The sequence below is a fragment of the Nerophis lumbriciformis genome, linkage group LG03 (assembly GCF_033978685.3).
Source record: "Nerophis lumbriciformis linkage group LG03, RoL_Nlum_v2.1, whole genome shotgun sequence".
NCBI classification, from domain to species: domain Eukaryota; kingdom Metazoa; phylum Chordata; class Actinopteri; order Syngnathiformes; family Syngnathidae; genus Nerophis; species Nerophis lumbriciformis.
Genome location: NC_084550.2, coordinates 42,571,032 through 42,597,500, shown reverse-complemented (window position 1 = coordinate 42,597,500; position 26,469 = coordinate 42,571,032). Strand labels below are relative to the sequence as shown.

General features: G+C 41.5%; 1 protein-coding gene across 2 annotated transcripts in view; it reads right to left on the bottom strand.

Annotated features, from left to right (window-relative positions):
* lactbl1b (lactamase, beta-like 1b) overlaps window positions 1-25,466 on the bottom strand; it is a 71,260-nt gene extending 45,794 nt beyond the window's left edge. The window contains exons 1-3 of one of the 2 annotated variants that reach the window (XM_061937771.2): window positions 25,313-25,459; window positions 23,216-23,353; window positions 12,741-12,823 (exon numbers count right to left, since the gene is read on the bottom strand). In XM_061937771.2, the coding sequence (XP_061793755.2) occupies window positions 12,741-12,800 (60 nt within the window). In that variant the 5' untranslated portion in view covers window positions 12,801-12,823; window positions 23,216-23,353; window positions 25,313-25,459. Of the gene's footprint in view, window positions 1-12,740; window positions 12,824-23,215; window positions 23,354-25,312 lie in introns of both variants that reach the window. The other variant, XM_061937770.2, reaches the window with a different exon arrangement.
* Window positions 25,467-26,469: the final 1,003 nt, after the last annotated feature.

The window sequence follows — 26,469 nt, the reverse complement described above, 5'->3', positions numbered from 1 at the left end:
CTTTGTTTTCATCACACAGCATTCATCCAATCAAATTGCAGGACAACCAACGAAGAAGACACGTCCAAACCACACGCCAGTGAACAAAAAATGATACCTAAAATAAGTTCGTTTGGGTATAAAAATTACGAGGTGGTCAACACAAAACGGTTTGCAGTATGCAACACATGCGTTTCGAAAATTACTGATGGAGAGGCAACAACTTCCAACTTCGTCCGGCATTTGAAGTTGCACAAAGAACGGTAAGTTTTGAATGTAAGATAACGTTTATTGGCTAAGTAACGTGACTTTTATTTGCTGTGTAGTTAAATCAGTGAGGCTGTAAACTCACTGCTAACGTTATAACGTTATTGCAAACACGGGAATCTGTTGCAGTTCACTACCTTATTCATACTTTTTGTTCAGTGATTTTTTTCAAGCAGGGTTACGTTAGTCAATATATCACACGTAACGTTAGACGGCGGTCAGCAGCACCGCGTATTTTAGCCACCTAAAAAAAGACAAAAATAGTAAAATAAAGGTCAGTTAAAATGTATACTATATTATGAATATGTGTACCGTTTTAGCTAGCTTTCTGACATACTGTTGGTTGTTTACCTCAGTGGTCCCCAACCACCGGGCCGCGGCCCGGTACTGGTCCGTGGATCGTTTGGTATCGGGCCGCACAAGAAATATATATATATATATTTTTTCTTTTTTTAAATAAATCAACATAAAAAACACAAGATACACTTACAAGTAGTGCACCAACCCAAAAAAACTCTCTCCCCCCTTTTGTTCTGGGCATTGAACATGAAGACTCTTCCTTCACTGTTCCGAGTGGCCATGAGAGTCTTGGCAGTGCCTGCCTCCAGTGCTCCAGTGGAGCGAGTTTTCAGCCATGGTGGCATACTACGCCCCCATCGTGCACAAATGACTGACAGACTCTTGGCTAATTTGGTCTTTTGCAAATGCAATGCAGCATAGGGCCCTGACATATAAAAAGTACAACTTTTTTGTTATGTTCACGTACATGTCATGTTTTTTCAATGTTAACACTTTTGTACAAATAAGTACATTTGCACTTTATTTTTCAATGTGTTTGTTCTGTAAAGGAATGAGTTAATGTTTAAAATGACAGGTTAATAGTGCTATTATAAAGTGCAATGTCAGCACAATTTTCTTTCCTGCAATTTAAAATGCACTTGTTTCAATAAATAAATACAGCGTTTGAAAAGCATACACAATCTGTGTTAATATATTAGTCTGTGGTTAAAAGGACTTGAAAGGACTCGAAACTCAAAATGCAGGACTTAGGACTTGACTTGAGACTTTCCAGTCTTGACTTTGGATTTGACTCGGGGCTTGCCTGTCTTGACTCGGGACTTGACTCGGACTTGAGGGCAAAGACTTGAGACTTACTTGTGACTTGCAAAACAATGACTTGGTCCCACCTCTGCCGTTTCCATATGAGTTGGGAAATTGTGTTAGATGTAAATATAAACGGAATACAATGATTTGGAAATCATTTTCAACCCATATTCAACTGAATGCACTACAAAGACAAGATATTTGATGTTCAAATTCATAAACTTTATTTATTTTTTGCAAATAATAATTAGCTTGCAACAAGTGCCAAAGTAGTTGGGAAAGGGCATGTTCACCACTGTGATACATGGCCTTTCCTTTTAACAACACTCAGTAAACGTTTGGGAACTGAAGAGACACATTTTTTAAGCTTCTCAGGTGGAATTCTTTCCCATTCTTGCTTGATGTACAGCTTAAGTTGTTCAACAGTCCGGGAGTCTCCGTTGTGGTATTTTAGGCTTCATAATGCGCCACACATTTTAAATGGGAGACAGGTCTGGACTACAGGCAGGCAAGTCTAGTACCCGCACTCTCTTACTATGAAGCCACGTTGATGTGGCTTGGCATTGTCTTGCTGTAATAAGCAGGGGCGTCTATGGTAACGTTGCTTGGATGGCAACATATGTTGCTCCAAAACCTGTATGTACCTTTCAGCATTAATGGCGCCTTCACAGATGTGTAAGTTACCCATGTCTTGGGCACTAATACACCCCCATACCATCACAGATGCTGGCTTTTCAACTTTGCGCCTATAACAATCCGGATGGTTCTTTTCCTCTTTGGTCCGGAGGACACAACGTCCAAAGTTTCCAAAAACAATTTGAAATGTGGATTCGTCAGACCACAGAACACTTTTCCACTTTGTATCAGTCCATCTTAGATGAGCTCAGGCCCAGCCAAGACAACAGCGTTTCTGGGTGTTGTTGATAAACGGTTTTCGCCTTGCATAGGAGAGTTTTAACTTGCACTTACAGATGTAGCGACCAACTGTAGTTACTGACAGTGGGTTTCTGAAGTGTTCCTGAGCCCATGTGGTGATATTCCTTTACACACTGATGTCGCTTGTTGATGCAGTACAGCCTGAGGCATCGAAGGTCACGGGCTTAGCTGCTTACGTGCAGGGATTTCTCCAGATTCTCTGAACCCTTTGATGATATTACGGACCGTAGATGGTGAAATCCCTAAATTCCTTGCAATAACTGGTTGAGAAAGGTTTTTCTTAAACTGTTCAACAATTTGCTCACACATTTGTTGACAAAGTGGTGACCCTCGCCCCATCCTTGTTTGTGAATGACTCAGCATTTCATGGAATCTACTTTTATACCCAATCATGGCACCCACCTGTTCCCAATTTGCCTGTTCACCTGTGGGATGTTCCAAATAAGTGTTTGATGAGCATTCCTCAACTTTATCAGTATATATTGCCACCTTTCCCAACTTATTTGTCACGTGTTGCTGGCATCAAAATCTAAAGTTAATGATTATTTGAAAAAAAAAAAAAAAGTTTATCAGTTTGAACATCAAATATGTTGTCTTTGTAGCATATTCAACTGAATATGGGTTGAAAATGATTTGAAAATCATTGTATTCCGTTTATATTTACATCTAACACAATTTCCCAACTCATATGGAAACGGGGTTTGTATATATATATATATATATATATATATATATATATATATATATATATATATATACACACACACACACACACACACACACACACACACACACACACACACACACACACACACACACACACACACACACACACACACACACACTCACACACACACACACAGTTAATTTACATGCAATCTGCTTTTTGGCCCTCAACCAAAATGTTTAGCCCAATGTGGCCTCTAAGTCAAAAAGTTTGGACACCCCTGGCCTAAACACATATAGCTTAGCCCTATACATGTGTAATAGTATAGGGCTGTATAGTATAATCATATAATGGATATTTAATTTATATAATAGGATATTAAGAGTATGTGAAAGTTTGACTTTTACCTTGTTTACTTCCGTGACGACTAGGGATGATGTTCGAAACCGGTTCTCCCGATTGTTCGATAAGAAAAGAACCGCTCCCATGGACTCGAATCCCTTTTTGAGAACCGGTTCCCGTTATCGAAGCCACTATAGTAAAGAAAAAGGGTTGGTTCTTTATTCGAATCCCTGGGAACAAATCCTGTCCCACAGGAAATGCCCTGTGGAACATCACAGGAAATGACATAGCTCAGTCTAATGACTGAGCTACGTCATTTCTTGTGATGTCACACACGCAGCAAAAATAATGGACTGGAAAAAACGCCTCAAGACATGGCTTCATTTTACAAAAAAATACGACGAGGAAACGGCAATATACAATTATTGCCAGGCTTCGCTCTCATGTAAGGGGGGGAAGTACAACAAGCATGTTGAAACATTTTCAGGCTGCACATAACCTGAACATTTGAGAACCGTGTCGTGTCTTCGACACGTGGAGAAGCAGCGACAGAGATGACGAAGCGTGCCCCTCTTCTTCTGCTTCAAACCTGCAGCCCCAGCTCCAGTGATAGTGGCGGTGAGTAACTAATGTTAACTGTTGCCGGTTAATTTCTATATTTGCTCACTTGTAGCCTTTAGGCTAAAATAAGGTTACCTCTTATGTCAACCAGGACTGCAGTAATGTTAGCTAGACTAGCGTTACCTAAGCATAGTCAGTGGCTAACGGTAACGTTAACATTAGCCTTTTAGTATGTGTCTGATAACATTAACGTTATCTTGCAGCCTACACCACACCAGAGTTTGCAGGTCTGTCTAATAAACTAGTGCTTTTTTTCTTTCTTTAGTTTATTTCGTGCATGAACACACTTACAGCATAACACATCACAGTTTCATATCATTTCACTTTACATCATGTCCGAAAAGGAGTAGGAAGAAGTAAAGCTTATTTAATCCTACCCCTTTCCCACTTCAGAGCGTTTACAAATATATACATCATTTACTGACATTTTATAATAAAATAACATCCGTGAATTAGTATATACAACAGTTGTGTAATGTGTAATTAAATAATTCAGTCATTATTAATATACTGAGATGAAGAATATCCCATTTTCAATAAGGTTGAAAGTATTTCTCATAATTCTTCTTTGTACTTTGTAAGCACTATTAATTTGAACAACCACGTAAAGTGGATCATATCAGTACAATGTTTAATTTCATTACTTTATCCAGTCCATCATTTAATTCCACATACTAACGCTAAAGACTTAGAAACAGACACCCTAGTCTTCACATTCAGCTAATTTCCCCCCTAATTCTATGCTGTCTGTCCCTCATTTCCCCTCCAGAACAAAGACGTGCAGTCATTCCTGGAGGAGGCCACACTGATGGACCCCAGAAGGTTTAGATACAGACTGAATGAGGATGTCGTCAAACCTATCTGTGTGTCCAAACTAGTTCCACGCCAAGTGAACGTGTTTTTTCCACCGTTGGCGACACGATTAGCGAAGAGCGGGTAGTACCTGATCCTGAAAAAGCAGACATGCTAATTTTTTGGAAGAAGAATTGTTGATTGATGACTGTGGCGTTCTTAGTGTCATAGTGTGTGTAGTTAGTATGTTCCAATAGCAGCAGATGTGCACTTTTTGGAGAGCTGTATTATTTTCAGTTTTATGCCAAAGGGACTGATTTTATTTAACACTATCTTATTATTTATACACCTAAGGGAGCTCATAAGTCATCTCAGGCAGATATGATGACAGCTGCTCATTAAAGGTCATATTATGATTATTTTCTACATGTAAATACTTCTTGTGGTCTACATAACATGTCATGGTGGTTCTTTGGTCAAAATGTTGCAAACATGACTATGTTTTACAGACCATCTTCAAGCCGTGCCTCCACTTCCACAGCCGTGGCGCACTTCCAGGGACGCGCGTCTCCGCTCTGCAGCAGCCGCCAGCTGCAATCATTCACCGGCAATCGGCGCACCTGTCGGTAATGAGGAAGCTGCTTTCATAAGCCTGCTGAACCGGCCACCAATCTTATGTTGGTACAGTAAACGATGATCATCCTGCTTGAGGCAATCCTGCTCTCTCCGTGTTTTGTCCCTCCGTGTTCTCAGTGTGTTTTCTTGTGTCGTCCCCGCAGTACCCTCCGTCACCTTAATAGTCAGCTGTGCGTCTCACTCTTCCCCGGATCTCCCTCTGGACTCTGATTGCCTCCCTCGATCCTTGACTTCCCTCGAATTGGACTCGGACTCGTAGACTTCTCTCTCCCCTGGACTTCCTCGTCTCTTGACAACATTTGGTAACACACACCTCAGCTAATCTACACACATAGTCACACACATACACTCTTGGATTTTGTCACACACCATTCTATAGTTTATTAGTATTGTTAATCATTATTATATATATATATATATATATATATATATATATATATATATATATATAATATATATATATATATATATATATATATATATATATATATATATATATATATATATATATATATATATAATAAATCTTTGTATATACACAATATTTATTTATTTATTTTATTTTATTTTTTTCTTATAAAATAAAAGTGAGCTTTTGTTAAACCAAATATTGTGTGTATTTTTCCATATACAACAACCTATCTGGATTCGATAAGCGGATTCGATAATGGGCTCGAACTGTGAAGTGTGAAGCGACTGGGATGGGAATCAGCACCTCCAAGTCCGAGTCCATGGTTCTCTCCCGGAAAAGGGTGGAGTGCCATCTCCGGGTTGGGGAGGAGATCTTGCCCCAAGTGGAGGAGTTCAAGTACCTCGGAGTCTTGTTCACGAGTGGGGGAAGAGTGGATCGTGAGATCGACAGGCGGATCGGTGCGGCGTCTTCAGTAATGCGGACACTGTATCGATCCGTTGTGGTGAAGAAGGAGCTGAGCCGGAAGGCAAAGCTCTCGATTTACCGGTTGATCTACGTTCCCATCCTCACCTATGGTCATGAGCTTTGGGTCATGACCGAAAGGACAAGATCACGGGTACAAGCGGCCGAAATGAGTTTTCTCCGCCAAGTGGCGGGGCTCTCCCTTAGAGATAGGGTGAGAAGCTCTGTCATTCGGGGGGAGCTCAAAGTAAAACCGCTGCTCCTCCACATCGAGAGGAGCCAGATGAGGTGGTTCGGGCATCTGGTCAGGTTGCCACCCGAACGCCTCCCTAGGAAGGTGTTTCGGGCACGTCCGACCGGTAGGAGGCCACGGGGAAGACCCAGGACACGCTGGGAAGACTATCTCTCCCGGCTGGCCTGGGAACGCCTCGGGATCCCCCGGGAGGAGCTGGACGAAGTGGCTGGGGAGAGGGAAGTCTGGGCTTCCCTGCTTAAGCTGCTGCCCCCGCGACCCGACCTCGGATAAGCGGAAGAAGATGGATGGATGGATGGATTCGATAATGGGCTCGAACTCGATAATTTCTTATCAAACATCATCCCTAGCTGCGACTGCCCTAAAGTTTTGTAATCAATCAGAAATATCAAGCAGCTAAAATGCGCCAAACATGGATATGAGCACAGAGGAACAGCCCGCCTACAATGGATGTGCTGCCGGGCACAAAATGGTGGATGAAACGTTTGTACACAGAGACAAGGTTGGGGTTTGTCAATTGAGGTTACCCTGTATTCATTAAAATTAGAAAAAACATTTCATTGAAAATAATAGTGGTTTCAATTTTCTTCGAGTCAGCGTTCCAGATGATTTTAGGGGGAAATGTATGTTCATCCTAGCTTTAAGTCTAATGTAAAAGGGACCTATAATGCAAAAAACACTTTTTGTACCAGTTTTTGTGTATTTGGGATCTGCATAAGTCCCCAAAATGTGAAATCAAACCTCGGAGGCATGGAGGGGATAGTTATGCTTTCCTTCATACTTCCTCCAAACAACTTCCCGAACTTGTGATGTTTTTCAAATTAGTGACGTCAGCGGCTATCTCCACATATCGGGGGTCGGCAACTCTCGTGGGTCTCTGGAGCTTTTTAAAAAATGTATGAAGATTGAAAAGGATCAGGAAAATATATATTTTTTGTTTTAAAATGGTCGGCGTGGCGAAGTAGGTAGAGTGGCCGTGGCAGCAATCGGAGGGTTGCTGGTTACTGGGGTTCAATACCCACCTTCTACTGTCCTAGTCACGTCCGTTGTGTCCTTGGGCAAGACACTTCACCCCTTGCTCCTGATGGCTGCTGGTTAGTGCCTTGCATGGCAGCTCCCGCCATCAGTGTGTGAATATGTGTGTGATTGGGTGAATGTGGGAATACTGTCAAAGCGCTTTGAGTACCTTGATGGTAGAAAAGCGCTATACAAGTATAACCCATTTATTTCTGTAGGAGGACAAACATGACACAAACCTCCCTAATTGTTACAAATCACATGCTTCAGTGATTAGAGACTATTTGGTGAGCACCGTTTTGTCCTACTAATTTTGGCAGTCCTTGAACCCACCGTAGTTTGTTTACATGTACAACTTTCTTCGACACTGCCACAGAAAGACGGGTTTTATGCCACTCCTTTTTTGTCTCATTTCGTCCACCAAACCTTTTATGCTGTGCCTGAAGACACAAAGGTGAGCTTTTTTGATGTTATTAACATGTGTGGAGTGCTAATCAGGCATATTAGGTCAGTGCATGACTGCAAGCTAACCGATGCTAACATGCTATTTAGGCTAGCTGTATATACATATTGCATCATTATGCCTCATGTGTAGGTATATTTGAGTTCATTTAATTTTCTTTACTTATGTCCTTTGTGAATTTAATTTATATTTGCATGTCAAATGACACATTATCTGTATGTAATATTGACTGCATTTCTGATAGTTGTTTGTGTGCTATGTTGTTCCAGACCACAGCAAACGTTACCCAGCTTGCAAAGATTGTAATAAATCCACTAGAAGAAGACAGCCTGCCGTTTCCTTTAACTTGGACACAAACATCTACACCTTTGGCATCTCTAAGACAGTCATTTCAAGGAGTTATCTTATCCTCTGAGAAGCCTCCATTTTACTAATGATTTTGAATGTTGTAAAAATGTGTAGAATAAATATTGCTTTTCAACATTTCTGTCAACAAAGATTTGTGTCAGCCTATGACACATAGTCATTTTGATAGTAGGCTAACATAACTAATATACACACTTACCTCATGTGTTGTCTTCATTATAACACTTATATACAACTTTTAAAGTCATTGTGATAGTAGGCTAATATAGCTAATATAGACACATCATGTCTTGTCTTTATTATAACACTTATATAAGACTTTTAAAGTCATTTTGATAGTAAGCTAATACAACTAATATAGACACTTACATCATGTCTTGTCTTTATAAGTGTTGTCATTATAACACTTATATAAGACTTTTAATTTTTTGCAGCTCCAGACATATTTTTTTTGTATGTGTTTTTGGTCCAATATGGCTCTTTCAACATTTTGGGTTGCCGACCCCTGCCATATATGGTAGCTGTACCCGAAGAGCTGTGTGCAAGTCCGCCATTGTAGTCAATAAGCTCCTACTTTTTCTCCATCCCTTGTTGTGGGACAGACTTGCTCGTACATGCACATGCATCCGCCGCTGTTGCCATTGCTAATACAAAGTAACGTATAGTTCGAACTTATATCTGTCAGTAGACTCGATAAGGAAGCGCTAAAAACTACCGGTACAACAAAGATGACGAGGAGAAGACAATGTCGAAGTGGAGGCACGGCTTGAAGATGGTCTGTAAAACATAGTCATGTTTGCAACATTTTGACCAAATAACCACCATTACATGTTATGTAGACCACAAGAAGTATTTACATGTAGAAAATAATCATAATATGACCTTTAATGAGCAGCTGTCATCATATCTGCCTGAGATGACTCATGAGCTCCTTTAGCTTGCCGTGTTGATAGATTGTGGGATTTTTTTCCCAAAATGTTGCTATTGTAAGATATTTTCTGTCCCAGTTGGGCCGTGCTTCATCACATGACATCAGTGGTTTGTGCAAAGAGCACTTTTATAAAAATGTGTTGAGATGATTAAAGGTAGGGTCGTGACATGGCTGGGAAATGAGGTGACAAGCAAGCAGCTGCTGATCCCGCTTGCATAACCTGTGATAGCATAGCACACACACACACACACACACACACACACACACACACACACACACACACACACACACACACACACACACACACACACACACACACGCGCGCGCATACACACACGCACATATGGGGTGCCAAGTGTAAAAATACAGGTATATTTCTCACATTTAGTCTTTTTTTAATTTTTTTTTACCACATTTAGGTTTAAATAAACGGTCAGTCTAAATGTTATATCTAAATGGTAAATCTAAATATAAATGTTAAATGCAACTCTAAATGTTAAATGCAACTCTAAATGTTAAACCTACATTAAAGGTTAAGTATACATTTGAATGTTGAATATAAATGTTAGGCATGCATCTAAGTATTAAATATGAATATAAATGTTAAATCTAACACTAAATGTTAAACCTAAATGTAAATGTTAAATATAAAGTGAAATGGTGAACTTAAATGTTAAACCTAAATGATACATCTGAATGTTAAGTATACGTCTAAATGTTAAATATATAAATGTTAAATAAAACACTAAATGTTAAATCTGAATGTTAAAGGCCTACTGAAACCCACTACTACCGACCACACAGTCTGATAGTTTATATATCAATGATGAAGTCTTAACATTGCAACACATGCCAAACGGCCGGGTTAGCTTACTAAAGTGCAATTTTAAATTTCGCGCAAAATATCCTGCTGAAAACGTCTCAGTATGATGATGCCTGCGCGTGACGTCACGGATTGTAGAGGACATTTTGGGACAGCATGGTGGCCAGCTATTAGTCGTCTGTTTTCATCGCAAAATTCCACGGTATTCTGGACATCTGTGTTGGTGAATCTTGTGCAATTTGTTCAACGAACAATGGAGACAGCAAAGAAGAAAGCTGTAGGTGGGAAGCGTTGTATTGCGGCAGGTGTTGTGCCGGATAACGCACCCCCGCCGTAGAATGCACCCCCTGACTGTTTTGCCGGATAACACAGCCGGTGTTCCATTGTTTACATTCCCGGAAGATGACAGTCAAGCTTTACCATTGGCCTGTGGAGAACTGGGACAACAGAGACTCTTACCAGGAGGACTTTGAGTTGGATACGCAGACACGGTGCCGTGAGTACGCATGGACCTGCGGCTTCCAAACATTTGATCGCTTGCCCATACGTGCGTGCCGCTATGTGCATGTCACGTACGTAACTTTGGGGACTTCGGGGAAATATATGTGCTGTATGAACTTTGGGGAGGTGAACAGTACTTTGGGCTGTGGGATTGAGTGTGTTGTGCAGGTGTTTGAGTTGTATTGGCGGGTTATATGGACGGGAGGGGGGAGGTGTTTGTTATGCGGGATTCATTTGTGGCATTTTGAATATAAGCCTGGTTGTGTTGTGGCTAATAGAGTATGTATATGTCTTGTGTTTATTTACTGTTTTAGTCATTCCCAGCTGAATATCAGGTCCCACCCGCCTCTCACAGCATCTTCTCTATCTGAATCGCTCCCACTGCCCTCTATAGTCCTTCACTCTCACTTTCCTCATCCACAAATCTTTCATCCTCGCTCAAATTAATGGAGAAATCGTCGCTTTCTCAGTCCGAATCGCTCTCCTTGCTGGTGGCCATGATTGTAAACAATGTGCAGATGTAAGAACTCCACAACCTGTGACGTCACGCTACTCGTCTGCTACTTCCGGTAGAGGCAAGGCTTTTTTATCAGCGACCAAAAGTTGCGAACTTTATCGTTGATGTTCTCTACTAAATCCTTTCAGCAAAAATATGGCAATATCGCGAAATGATCAAGTATGACACATAGAATGGACCTGCTATCCCCGTTTGAATAAGAAAATCGCATTTCAGTAGGCCTTTAAAGAAAACATCTAAATGTTAAATATATAAATCTACATGTCTAATATAACACTAAATGTTAAATCTAAACGTTACATCTAAATGTTAAATCTAAATGTTGAATCTAAATATATATGTCAAATAAAAATCTAAAAGTTAGTTCTAAATGTAAATCCTAAATGTTAAATGTAAATCCTAAATGTTAAATACAAATGTTGAATCTAAATATAAATGTTAATTAATTTAAATGTTGAATCTAAATGGTAAATCTAAATATCAAATCTCAGTATTGACTCTAAATCCATCCATCCATCCATCCATCCATTCATGCATTTTCTACCGCTTGTCCCAATCCGACGACTCTAAGCCACAAAAACACGCCCACTTCTCTGCTTCTTGATGCACGGACACGCCCACATCTCTGACTGACTGCGGGAGACGCGAAAGATGACCGACGATTAATGACAACCGAATGCCAATAAAGTTGCATATTGTTAGCTCCGAACATGTAAGTGTGTTGTCCCCCCCCCCCCCCCCCTACATCAACGGCGAGCGTGTAGAGAGGGTCCACACCTTCAGGTACCTTGGAGTCCACATCTCTAATGACTTCTCCTGGACAGTCAACACCACATCAATCATCAAGAAGGCTCAGCAGCGGCTACACTTCCTTAGAGTCCTCGGGAAGTACAACCTGAAGCCTGACCTGCTGCTGACCTTCTACCGCTCGTCCATCGAGAGCCTGCTGACCTACTGTATTACGGTATGGTACGGCAGCTGCACTGCAGCAGACAGGGAGAGGCTGCAAAGAGTGGTCAAGACGGCTCAGAAGATCATCGGCCGCCCTCTCCCCTCTCTGACGGACATCTACACCTCCCGCTGCCTCAACAGAGCCAGTGCCATCATCAAGGACAGCACCCACCCTGGCTCTGACCTGTTCCACCTGCTGCCCTCTGGGAAGCGCTACAGGTGCATTAAAACCAAAACAAACAGGCTAAAGAACAGCTTCTTCCCCAGGGCCATAACCATCCTGAACGGACTGCCCCATTGTCCCTCATAACTGCCTTCTATTCGGTGCAATAACCCATTTCACCAACCACCCTGTTTTTGTTTTGTTTTTTTCATGTATATATTCATTCACATTCACTTCTACATTTTTTATATTTCTATATATTTGCACATTGTTTTTCTTTTTCTAGCATGCACACATCGCACTGTATGGAATGGCCTCAATCTCGTTACCTTGCGTAATGACAATAAAGCTGATTCTGATTCTGATTCTGATTCTGATTCTGATTCTAAAGATAACAAGGCATTCTAACAGCTGAGCGCTTTTTAACTTGCGTCAGAAAATGTATTATTAATTAACTATGCTGATTTTTTTTGTTCTTTTTTTTTACAGTTTTTACATTCAGCACACCACACACACACTTACACACACTTTTTTTACCTGCGCTTGTAGGCCGTCCACAGAGGCCTCCGTGAGGACTTTACTCCCGGCCTTTCCCATGCTTCCAACTCACCAGCCGTTACCTGACACACAAACACACAAAAAGCCCCATTTGCATGCATTTCAAATTGGTGCGAGCACGTTTACAGAGTCACGCGTCACCCTAGAGCTCCGAGACCTTTTGGAAATAATTCCCATGCTTCCAACTCACCAGCCGTTACCTGACACACAAACACACAAAAAGCCCCATTTGCATGCATTTCAAATTGGTGCGAGCACGTTTACAGAGTCACGCGTCACCCTAGAGCTCCGAGACCTTTTGGAAATAATTTTCCTCTTTGGATATTGATGCTCGTCCGGACAGAAGGGCGACACGGCAGTGTGGCTGGATCAAAAAAGACGTCGGAGACGCTTTACTGAACCAAAAGTTCCTTTTTTACAAGCGAGCGCCATTATGCAGGAGTGCAGTTCCCTGGAGGAGGTCAGGTCAAGAAAATGAGGCACTCCTAACTTGGAGAAGCCAAACCATCAGTTTTTTGTATTCCTCCTTCCTGTCTCTGGGTGTGTGCTAAGTCAGGAGAGCACATCCTGACCATACAAGGAAATGTTTATGTGTAAGTGTCCGGAAAACCACTGCTTTAAGTCATAACTTAAATGTCGGCGTTGAGCTAGACAGGTAGTCTCTTCTTAAAGATATGGTTATCACTTTTGCAGTCCGAAGTCCCAATTAGGGCCTCTTTCCTACGAGAAGTGATCCAATCCACCTGCGAATATCAAACTGCTCGAACTGAAATACCGCTATTTACAAACCCCGTTTCCATATGTGTTGGGAAATTGTCCATCCATCCATTTTCTACCGCTTAGTCTCTTCGGGGTCGCGGGGGGCGCTGAAGCCTATCTCAGCTACAATCAGGCGGAAGGCGGGGTAAACCCTGAACAAGTCGCCACCTCATCGCAGGGCCAACACAGATAGACAGACAACATTCACACTCACATTCACACACTAGGGCCAATTTAGTGTTGCCAATCAACCTATCCCCAGGTGCATGTCTTTGGAGGTGGGAGGAAGCCGGAGTACCCGGAGGGAACCCACGCAGTCACGGGGAGGACATACAAACTCCACACAGAAAGATCCCGAGGCCGGGATTGAACTCACGACTACTCAGGATCTTCGTATTGTGAGGCAGACGCACTAACCCCTCTTTCACCGTGCTGCCCTGTTGGGAAATTGTGTTAGATGTAAACATAAACGGAATACAATGATTTGCAAATCGTTTTCAACCCATATTCAGTTGAATATGCTACAAAGACAACATATTTGATGTTCAAACTGATAAACATTTTTTTTTTGCAAATAATCATTAACTTTAAAATTTGATGGCAGCAACACATGACAAAGAAGTTGAGAAAGGTGGCAATAAATTCTGATAAAGTTGAGGAATGCTCATCAAACACTTATTTGGAACATCCCACAGGTGAACAGGCAAATTGGGAACAGGTGGGTGCCATGATTGGGTATAAAAGTAGATTCCATGAAATGCTCAGTCATTCACAAACAAGGATGGGGTGGGGTTCACCACTTTGTCAAAAAATGCGTGAGCAAATTGTTGAACAGTTTAAGAAAAACCTCTCTCAACCAGCTATTGCAAGGAATTTAGGGATTTCACCATCTACGGTCCGTAATATCATCAAATGGTTCAGAGAATCTGGAGAAATCACTGCACCTAAGCAGCTAAGCCCATGACATTCGATCCCTCAGACTGTACTGCATCAACAAACGACATCAGTGTGTAAAAGATATCACCACATGGGCTCAGGAACACTTCAGAAACCCACTGCCAGTAACTACAGTTGGTCGCTACATCTGTAAGTGCAAGTTAAAACTCTCCTATGCAAGGCGAAAACCGTTTATCAACAACACACAGAAACGCCGCTCAGGCCCGCTTCGCTGGGCCTGAGCTCATCTAAGATAGACTGATACAAAGTGGAAAAGTGTTCTGTGGTCTGACGAATCCACATTTCAAATTGTTTTTGGAAACTGTGGATGTCGTGTCCTCCGGACCAAAGAGGAAAAGAACCATCCGGATTGTTATAGGCGCAAAGTTGAAAAGCCAGCATCTGTGATGGTATGGGGGTGTGTGAGGCGCCATTAATGCTGAAAGGTACATACAGGTTTTGGAGCAACATATGTTGCCATCCAAGCAACGTCACCATGGACGCCCCTGCTTATTTCAGCAAGACAATGCCAAGCCACGTGTTACATCAACGTGGTTTCATAGTAAAAGAGTGCGGGTACTAGACTGGCCTGCCTGTAGTCCAGACCTGTCTCCCATTGAAAAGGTGTGGCGCATTATGAAGCCTAAAATACCACAACGGCGACCCCCGGGCTGTTGAACAACTTAAGCTGTACATCAAGCAAGAATCGTAAATAATTCCACCTGAGAAGCTTAAAAAATGTGTCTCCTCAGTTCCCAAACGTTTACTGAGTGTTGTTAAAAGGAAAGGCCATGTAACGCAGTGGTGAACATGCCCTTTCCCAACTACTTTGGCACGTGTTGCAGCCATGAAATTCTAAGTTAATTATTATTTGCAAAAAAATATATAAAGTTTATGAGTTTGAACATCAAATATCTTGTCTTTGTGTGCATTCAATTGAATATGGGTTGAAAAGGATTTGCAAATCATTGTATTCCGTTTATATTTACATCTAACACAATTTCCCAACTCATATGGAAACGGGGTTTGTATATATGTTTTTTTTTTCAAAGAACTAAAATTAGAGATGTCCGATAATGGCATTTCTGCCACACAACACACAACATCCGGATTCCAATCATGCACTGCTTCAAAACTACGGCAAGTAGTAATGTCCAAAATTTCCTGGCGGACAAACAATATTGGGGGCGTGCCTTAAAGGCACTGCCTTTAGCATCGTCTCTCACCTGAAAAGGAGACTATTATATATGTCTCCGTTATCCATAGGTTTATCTATAACCCATAACACGGTGGCCGAATGGATATAGTCTCTCATGAACGGTCAGAGAAGCACAAGGCGACGGCTGCGCAGTATTATGGGCCACCTTGCAAGCAACATCCCGTTCTCATTTGCGGATGTTTTCAACAAATCCGTGAAGGATATGTTCCCGGATTCAGAGATCGCTCGCCAGTACTCAAATGGCAAAACAAAGGCTACTCAAATAGTGAAAGGTAAGTGTCATTTTTTTTTAAGTAGAACAACTGTGTTTTAATTACTGTATACTGTACTATATATATATATATATATATATATATATATATATATATATGTATATATATATATATATATATATGTATATATATATATATATATATATATAAATATATATATATATATATATATATATATATATATATATATATATATATATATATATATATATATATATATATATTAGGGGTGTGGGAAAAGAATCGATTCAAATTCGAATCGCGATTCTCACGTTGTGCGATTCAGAATCGATTCTCATTTTTAAAAATTCTATTTTTTTTAAATTTTATTTACTTATTTTTCAATCCAACAAAACAATACACAGCAATACCATAACAATGCAATCCAATTCCAAAACCAAACCCGACCCAGCAACACTCAGAACTGCAAAAACAGAGCAATTGAGAGGAGACACAAACACGACACAGAACAAACCAAAAGTAGTGAAACAAAAATGAATATTATCAACAACAGTATCAATGTTAGTTACAATTTCAACAGAGCAGTGATTAAAAATCCCTCATTGACATTATCATTAGACATTTATAAAAAAAAAAAAAAGAAGAACAATAGAGTCACAGTGGATTACACTTACATCTCATAAACTTGACAACACACTGTGTCCAATATTTTCACATAGATAAAATAAGTCATATTTTTGGTTCATTTAATAGTTAAAACAAACTAACATTATTGCAGTCAGTTGATAAAACATTGTCCTTTACAATTATAAAAGCTTTTTACAAAAATCTACTACTCTGCTTGCATGTCAGCAGACTGGGGTAGATCCTTATGAAATCCTATGTATTGAATAGACAGAGAATTGTTTTGAATCGGGAAAAAAAATTGTTTTTGAATCGAGAATCGTGTTGAATTGAAAAAAACAAATCTATTTTGAAACGAATCGTGACCCCAAGAATCGATATTGAATCGAATCGTGGGACACCCAAAGATTCACAGCTGTGTGCAGGCGCCAAGTCCTGTTGGAACTTGAAATCTCCATCTCCATAGAGCAGGTCAGCAGCAGGAAGCATGAAGTGCTCTAAAACTTGCTGGTAGACGGCTGCGTTGACCCTGGATCTCAGGAAACAGAGTGGACCGACACCAGCAGATGACATGGCACCCCAAACCATCACCCAACCATGCAAATTTTGCATTTCCTTTGGAAATCGAGGTCCCAGAGTCTGGAGGAAGACAGGAGAGGCACAGGATCCACGTTGCCTGAAGTCTAGTGTAAAGTTTCCACCATCAGTGATGGTTTGGGGTGCCATGTCATCTGCTGGTGTCGGTCCACTCTGTTTCCTGAGATCCAGGGTCAACGCAACCGTCTACCAGCAAGTTTTAGAGCACTTCATGCTTCCTGCTGCTGACCTGCTCTATGGAGATGGAGATTTCAAGTTCCAACAGGACTTGGCGCCTGCACACAGCGCAAAATCTACCCGTGCCTGGTTTACGGACCATGGTATTTCTGTTCTAAATTGGCCCGCCAACTCCCCTGACCTTAGCCCCATAGAAAATCTGTGGGGTATTGTGAAAAGGAAGATGCAGAATGCCAGACCCAAAAACGCAGAAGAGTTGAAGGCCACTATCAGAGCAACCTGGGCTCTCATAACACCTGAGCAGTGCCAGAAACACATCGACTCCATGCCACGCCGCATTAACGCAGTAATTGAGGCAAAAGGAGCTCCAACCAAGTATTGAGTATTGTACATGCTCATATTTTTCATTTTCATACTTTTCAGTTGGCCAACATTTCTAAAAATCCCTTTTTTGTATTAGCCTTAAGTAATATTCTAATTTTGTGACACACGGAATTTTGGATTTTCATTTGTTGCCACTTCAAATCATCAAAATTAAATGAAATAAACATTTGAATGCATCAGTCTGTGTGCAATGAATAAATATAATGTAAGAAATACTTTAATTTCAGTGAATTCTAGCTATAAATATACTCCTCCCCCCTTAACCCCACCCCCCTCCCCCCCTCTACCCCGCCCACCCCCACCCCTCCAATCTCCTGAATTTGGAGGTCTCAAGGTTGGCAAGTATGATATTTGTAACAGTGTTAAAGTTGTTTATACGACCACCCTCAGTGTGACCTGTATGGCTGTTGATCAAGTATGCTATGCATTCACTTGTGTGTGTGTAAAAGCCGCATATAGTATGTGACTGGGCCGGCACGCTGTTTGTATGGAGGAAAAGCGAGAGAAATGCCATTTACTGTAATGATACCAAGGACAAGAGCGTATCTAGTCGATACTACTATGATTACTTTGATATTTTTTATCGTCACAAAATAGTTTGTGATTTTTTATTGTTTATAAACTCAGGAAATATGTCACATGAGGACTTTGAATATGACCAATGTATGACCCTGTAACTACTTGGTATCGGACCGATACCTAAATGTGTGGTATCATTCAAAACTAATGTAAAGCAAACAACAGAAGATAAGTGATTATTACATTTTAACAGAAGTGTCGATAGAACATGTTAAAACAGAAAATAACCATTTATTAACAGTAAATGAACAAGTAGATTAATAATCCATTTTTAAAGTTTGTCCCTCATAATGTTGACAAAACAATATAATGATAAATGACACAATATGTTACTGCATATGTCAGCAGCTACATTGGGAACCTTTGTTTGTTTACTTACTACTAAAAGCAGGGGTGTCAATGCCGCATGGAGGAAAATCTATTCCCACGCGGCCCGGATGAGAGAAATTATCAATCAATCAATCAATCAATCTTTATTTATATAGCCCTAAATCACAAGTGTCTCAAAGGGCTGCACAAGCCACAACGACATCCTCGGTACAAAGCCCACATACAGGCAAGGAAAAACTCACCCCAGTGGGACGTCGATGTGAATGACTATGAGAAACCTTGGAGAGGACCGCATATGTGGGTAACCCCCCCCCTCTAGGGGAGACCGAAAGCAATGGATGTCGAGTGGGTCTGACATAATATTGTGAGAGTCCAGTCCATAGTGGATCCAACATAATAGTAAGAGTCCAGTCCATAGTGGGGCCAGCAGGACACCATCCCGAGCGGAGACGGGTCAGCAGCGCAGAGATGTTCCCAGCCGATGCACAGGCGAGCGGTCCACCCCGGGTCCCGACTCTGGACAGCCAGCACTTCATCCATGGCCACCGGACCTGTGCCCCCCCCCCCTCAAGGAAAAGGGGAGCAGAGGAGAAAAGAAAAGAAACGGCAGATCAACTGGTCTAACAGGGGGGCTATTTAAAGGCTAGAGTATACAAATGAGTTTTAAGATGGGACTTAAATGCTTCTACTGAGGTAGCATCTCTAATTGTTACCGGGAGGGCATTCCATAGTACTGGAGCCCGAATAGAAAACGCTCTATAGCCCGCAGACTTTTTTTGGGCTCTGGGAATCACTAATAAGCCGGAGTTCTTTGAACGCAGATTTCTTGCCGGGACATATGGTACAATGCAATCGACAAGATAGGACGGAGCTAGACCGTGTAGTATTTTATACGTAAGTAGTAAAACCTTAAAGTCACATCTTAAGTGCACAGGAAGCCAGTGCAGGTGAGCCAGTATAGGCGCAATATGATCAAACTTTCTTGTTCTTGTCAAAAGTCTAGCAGCCGCATTTTGTACCAACTGTAATCTTTTAATGCTAGACATAGGGAGACCCGAAAATAATACGTTACAGTAGTCGAGACGAGACGTAACGAACGCATGAATAATGATCTCAGCGTCGCTAGTGGATAAAATAGAACGAATTTTAGTGATATTACGGAGATGAAAGAAGGCCGTTTTAGTAACACTCTTAATGTGTGATTCAAACGAGAGAGTTGGGTCGAAGATAATACCCAGATTCTTTACTGATTCGCCTTGTGTAATTGTTTGGTTGTCAAATGTTAAGGTAGTATTATTAAATAAATGTCGGTGTTTAGCAGGACCGATAATCAGCATTTCCGTTTTCTTGGCGTTGAGTTGCAAGAAGTTAGCGGACATCCATTGTTTAATTTCATTAAGACACGCCTCCAGCTGACTACAATCCGGCGTGTTGGTCAGCTTTAGGGGCATGTAGAGTTGGGTGTCATCTGCATAACAATGAAAGCTAACACCGTATTTGCCTAGCGGCAGCATGTATATACTAAAGAGTGCAGGGCCAAGAACCGAACCCTGAGGGACTCCGCACGTTACCTTAACATAGTCCGAAGTCACATTATTATGGGAGACGCATTGCATCCTGTCAGTAAGATAAGAGTTAAACCACGACAAAGCTAAGTCTGACATACCAATACGTGTTTTGATACGCTCTAATAAAATATTATGATCGACGGTATCGAAAGCAGCGCTAAGATCAAGAAGCAGCAACATAGATGACGCATCAGAATCCATCGTTAGCAGTAGATCATTAGTCATTTTTGTGAGGGCTGTCTCCGTAGAGTGATTTGCCCTGAAACCGGATTGAAAAGGTTCACAGAGATTGTTAGACACTAAGTGTTCATTTAGCTGCTGTGCGACAATTTTTTCGAGGATTTTTGAAATAAAGGGAAGGTGGGACACCGGTCGGTAGTTTACCATGAGGTCAGGATCAAGGTTAGGTCTTTTGAGCAGAGGATGAATAACCGCTTTCTTGAATGCTAGGGGAACAGTGCCAGAGGAAAGTGATAAGTTTATAATATTTAGCACTGATGGACCTAATAATACAAAAAGCTCCTTGATAAGTTTCCCAGGAAGTGGGTCAAGTAAACATGTTGTTTGTTTTACCCCACTTACACGCTGTAATAGTTCCTCTAATGTTATTTCATCAAAAAGAGAGAGACTATTTTGTATTGCAGTATCCGTCGTAGATACAGTTGTATCTGTGTTCATAGAACCCAGTTGTAGCTGGGATGCGTTGTCTTTAATCTCCTTTCTAATGAGTTCAATTTTCTTATTAAAGAAATTCATAAAGTCATCTGCCGAGTGGGTGGAGCTATTGGGAGGAGTCCCTTGTTGGGTTAGCGATGCTACTGTACTAAACAAAAATTTAGGGTCGTTTTTGTTGAGGCGGATGAGATTTGAGTAATATTTAGCTTTAGCTAAGGTAAGCATGCGTTTATACGATATTAAACTATCACTCCATGCTTGATGGAAAACCTCAAGCTTGGTCGCGCGCCATTTGCGTTCCAACTTTCTACATGATAATTTATGAGCTCTGGTTTCCTCTGTAAACCATGGGGTGCGCCTTTTAGGGGCCCTTTTTTGTTTTAGCGGTGCTATACTATCAATGGTTTTGCGCAGGGCATTGTCAAAGTTGTTAGTGAGGTTATCAATAGAGCCGACATAATTTGGGAATGGTGCCATTACCGGAGGCAGTAGGTCAGCAAGAGTCATCGTTGTGGCAGCATTAATGTTGCGGCTGCTATTATAGCAGTTATTATTATTATTAGTTTGTTGACAATGAGTCAGAACTTCGAATTTTATAAGGTAATGATCGGACATTACTTTAGTATACGGGAGTACCATAACTTTGGAGGTGGTGACACCCCTGACCAGCACTAGATCTATCGTATTGCCGTTGCGATGCGTAGGTTCATTTATTATTTGTGTAAGACCACAGCTATCAATTATAGTCTGGAGCGCCACGCACTGAGGGTCCGATGGGGTATTCATATGGATATTAAAGTCCCCCATTATGATTATATTGTCTGCGTGCGTCACTAGATCAGCAACGAACTCTGAGAATTCATTAATAAAGTCCGAGTAGGGCCCTGGGGGGCGGCAGATAACAGCCATATCGAGAGGCAGCGGTGCGACAGACCTCATAGAAAGCACCTCAAACGATTTGTATTTATTATTTAGGTTAGGGGTAAGGTTAAAGTTTTCATTGTATATTAGTCCGACCCCCCCACCCCTTTTAAGGGGACGGGCAATATGCGCATTCGTATAGTTAGGAGGAGATGCCTCATTTAGGGCAAAAAATTTGTCTGGTTTGAGCCAGGTTTCGCTAAGACCAATGACGTTAAGATTGTTGTCTCTAATGACCTCATTAACTAATAACGTTTTGGGAGACAATGATCTTATGTTTAAAAAGCCCATATTATAAGTATTGGGCTGTTTTGACGAGTTTTTGTTTAAATTATCCGTAGTAGAAATATTAATAATGTTGCGTTTATTATACGTAGTGCACTTTAAATAGTTTCGACCATATCTAGGAATTGATACGACGGGAATTTTCAGATTGTTTGCTTGATGCTGCGATTGACTGAACGCATCATGATTTGCCACCTCAGTAGAATGCATATCTACCCCGGACACATTCACAACAGAAAACACATTATGTGAGTTGTGTGTTATTCTAAGAAAATTGCTATGCGTACAGGAATTATCCAGCCTGGTGCTGGCTAGTTCTAGCTTAACTGACTCCTCACCCGGACTAGCAGGCTCTGTAATTGCCTGTGACCGGGCTTGCTCTAGTGTAGTTAGTCAAATGTGACTTAAACAGTAGTCTATGTTCTTAGACAGGATGATGGCGCCTTCCTGGTTAGGGTGAAGGCCGTCCCTCATCAGCAAGCCTGGTTTGCCCCAGAAAGAGGGCCAATTATCAATAAACGTTAGTCCCTGTTGTCTACAGAAGCTAGCCAGCCACTTGTTAAGCGAGACTAATCTGCTATACCTCTCATCATTGCCTCTCGCAGGCAGGGGGCCAGAGACAATTACTCGATGCCTGGACATCTTTCTAGCGAGATCACAAGTCCTGGCTATGTTTCTCTTTGTAATCTCTGACTGTCTCATCCTAGTGTCATTGGAGCCAACGTGTACAACTATATTCGCATAACTAGTGGTGCGATTAGCCTGTCGTACGTGTTTACTAGGCCTGTTGCGAGTTAGCTCCCTAAGATTAGCCTCAATGTCAGGTGCTCGGGCCCCCGGGATGCACTTAATTGTGGCTGGTTTGCTAAGCTTTATGTTTCGGGTGATGGAGTCCCCTATGACTAAGGTGTGGTGCCCGGTAGACTGGGGTGTAGGACTAGCTAAAGAGCTAAATCTATTATGCGTCTCAACCGGTACACCGTAGCTTGTAGGCCGCTTAGGACTACTACAGGCTGGGCTAGTTAGCTCGCTACAGCTAACGCTAGCAGATGTGTCCGCAACATCTAAAGTTACAAGATTACTCTGCTCTAACTGGCGGACACGGCCCTCTAGCAGAGCCAGCCTCTCCGTGAGTAAGGTGCAAGACGCGCAGGAAGCCATACTCACGGTGTTTTCTGTCACCGAGTGAAGTTCCTGCTGTCTTCCGAGAAGTCCTGGTCACGGTGTGCAGGAGTAGACTCCTTCTGACCGGCGCCCGGCGACGCCTTTCTCCGCGCTAGCTTCGTTAGCTTAGCAGCTAGCTAGCTGCGGGAGGGGTGGAGAGACAGAGATCGGGTGATTTGCAAGTTAAATAGTACTACTAAATATGTTGAGAAAGTAATAAAGAAAGCTGCAGAACAATTTAAAAGCACACAAATAGAACGATACTTAGCTTTTTCGAAACAGCGAGCAGTCAGCGAGCAGTCACGCACGGTGAACCGGAACCGGAAATATAAAAAAAATAAAAAAATAAAAAAATATGGCATGATAACTTAAAAATAAAGACAACTTCGGATCGTTTTCTTTGTTTTACTTTGGCCCGAAAGTGAACAAGCACATTCTGAAAATGTACATATCACAACTAATCCCCTTGGCAAAACACTTCAAGTTAGTTGAAAGTTCAATTGGTGCAGTTTCAAAAACACCATGAAGAACACAATGAACTTAGACTTCATCTCAGTGTTTCTACAAAGTAATTAAACTTGAAGTCACAGCCCATCTAGGATTGAACAAAACAACAAATAAAGCATAAATAAAAAGTCATTTGCCATTTCCATGGTTCACTTTTTTTAAATGTACACAGAAGACAATAATTTCCACAGAACTATATTAATGTGCAGAGTCTCATGCAGCATTTGAAGTGTTAATTTTACTCCACTTTGTTTTATGTTGTGTCGAGGAGGAGGAGTCACAGCCCCCCTTTACCGTGTACCTCTTGCTTGGTTTAAACTATTTGCTTGCCTAACAGAATTGCTATTGTGACATCCAGTGGACACATTTGGAACAGCAGTTTCTTTCCTTTGAAAATGCAGCTTAATTTTACACTTAGCAAACTCATCTCGCATGTTTGACATCTTTAACGAGGCCACGATCGAAATGTGTTGTGTGCTGCAAAGAAGCTGGTCCCAAAAACACTGCGAGTGTTCGTACAGCCGGAGCGGATCAATAAGATGTCAGACGTACACAGATGTGGTTTCCCTACACAGATGGAGTTTCTCTACACCAGGCCAGGGCAATTATATTGACTCGGGGGGCCAAATTTAGAGAAAAAAATGAACACTAATGCAAAACCTCACAATGATGTCTAATTGAAAGCTAAAAACGTTATGACAGACCGCCTTAAAAAAGGAATGGAATTTTACATGTTTTTACTAAATGAGACACCCAGAATGAAAATAAAGAATGTGGGATTTACAATATTATCTATGAACGATAAAACACTGAATATTGACAGCCTATGCACGTCACACCCCCTCTCTATCGACATATTTAAAATCTAGCGAAACGCAACAAAAATGCAACAAACAGTCAAATATGAACGCGAAGGGTAAAATAAACCCCCACCTCCAATCTGATATATCTGATACATCACTAAGCTTTAGGACTAAAATCTTCTTCCACATCTGTTCCTGACACCCGCATTTCAGAATGGCTGCCCTGGAAACACTCTGTGGAAACGCTCCCCACCCACACTGCTTGGTGCCTCGTCTGAGCTGCTGTGACTTAGATTACCATAGTAACTAATTAGATTACCATAGTAACCAACTAGTTTACCATAGTAACTAATTAGATTACCATAGCAACTAAATAGATTACCATAGTAACTAGTATATCATGCAAAAGTGCAGATTCCAGCCATTGAAATACTTTGTATTTAGTATTTAGTTTCTATGTGAAAACATCACTGCACATCACAATGGCAGCTACAGTTTCCATTTTAAAGATCTAAAAAAATTATTTGGGAATGTCCGACGGGCCAGATTGAAAAATTTAACGGGCTGCATGCGGCCCCCGGGCCTTAATTTGCCCAGGTCTGCTCTACACAGATGTAGTTTCTCCACACAGATGTAGTTTCTCCACTCTGCTTCTGTTTGCGCAGCACCAAACAACAACCAAAGGATAACGAGGTGATTTCCTTCCTCACTGGCAGGTTACATAACCGCCAATGAGTCGTCTTTTCAGGCCACGGCGTGTCCCCCGGCCCTCAGCTCCCCGTGCACTTACCTCAGGGTCAGTCAGAGGTGCTCCTTGGCTCCGCACAGAGAAGTCCAAACAAAATAATACTAACGTATTCCACCTTTGCTTGTGTTCGGAGCTCTCCTGCCAGATGTTGGTATCATCGTTATGACTAAATCCCACTTGTATCAGACCCAGCATTCTGGATTAAGCAGCACAGCCAATGGCCACGTCTGCCATGGCACTGAAACGGGTGGTGCCCTTTAAGGGCGGTGCTCTGCAGCTCTCACTGCACATTTTAGGATGGCAACCCCTATATATTAGGGGTGTCAAACGTACGTCCCGCAGGCCGGGTCAGGCCCGCGAGCAGGTTTTATTCGGCTCGCCAAATGTATAAAGGCATACATATGTATAAATAAATATGAGCTGAACTGTTTAATGAAAGAAACTGCTGTTCTTAGTGTGTCCACTAGATGTCGCAATAGCAATTCTGTTCACAAGCGACATTGAATGATCACTTTAATTGATGTAGCAGACCAATTAAATGATGTGACAGACCACTTTAAATGACAAGGCAGACCACATAAATGATGTAGGAGACCACATAAATGATGTGACCGACCACATAAATGATGTGGCAGACCACATACATGATGTGGAAGACCACTTTAAATGATGTGGCAGACTACTTTAAATGATGTGGCAGACCACATACATGATGTGGAAGACAACATAAATGATGTTGCGGACCACATTAAATGTTGTAGCAGGCCACATAAATGAAATGGCGGACCACATTAAATTATGTGGCAGACCACAAAAATGTTGTGGAAGACCACTTTAAATGATATGGCAGACCACATAAATGATGTCGCGGACCACATTAAATGTTGTAGCAGACCACATAAATGAAAAGATATGGAAGACCAATTTAAATTATGTGGTGGTCCACATTAAATGTTGTGGCAGACCACACAAATGATATGGAAGATCACTTTAAATGATGTGGCAGGCCACATAAATGAGGTGGCATACCACATACATGAAGTGGCAGACCACATACATAATTTGGCAGTCCACATTAAATGATGTGGCAGACCACATAAATGACGTGGTAGTCCACGTTAAATGATGTGGCAAGCTACTTTAAATGATGTGGCAGACCACATAAATGATGTGGCGGACCACATTAAATGTCGTGGCAG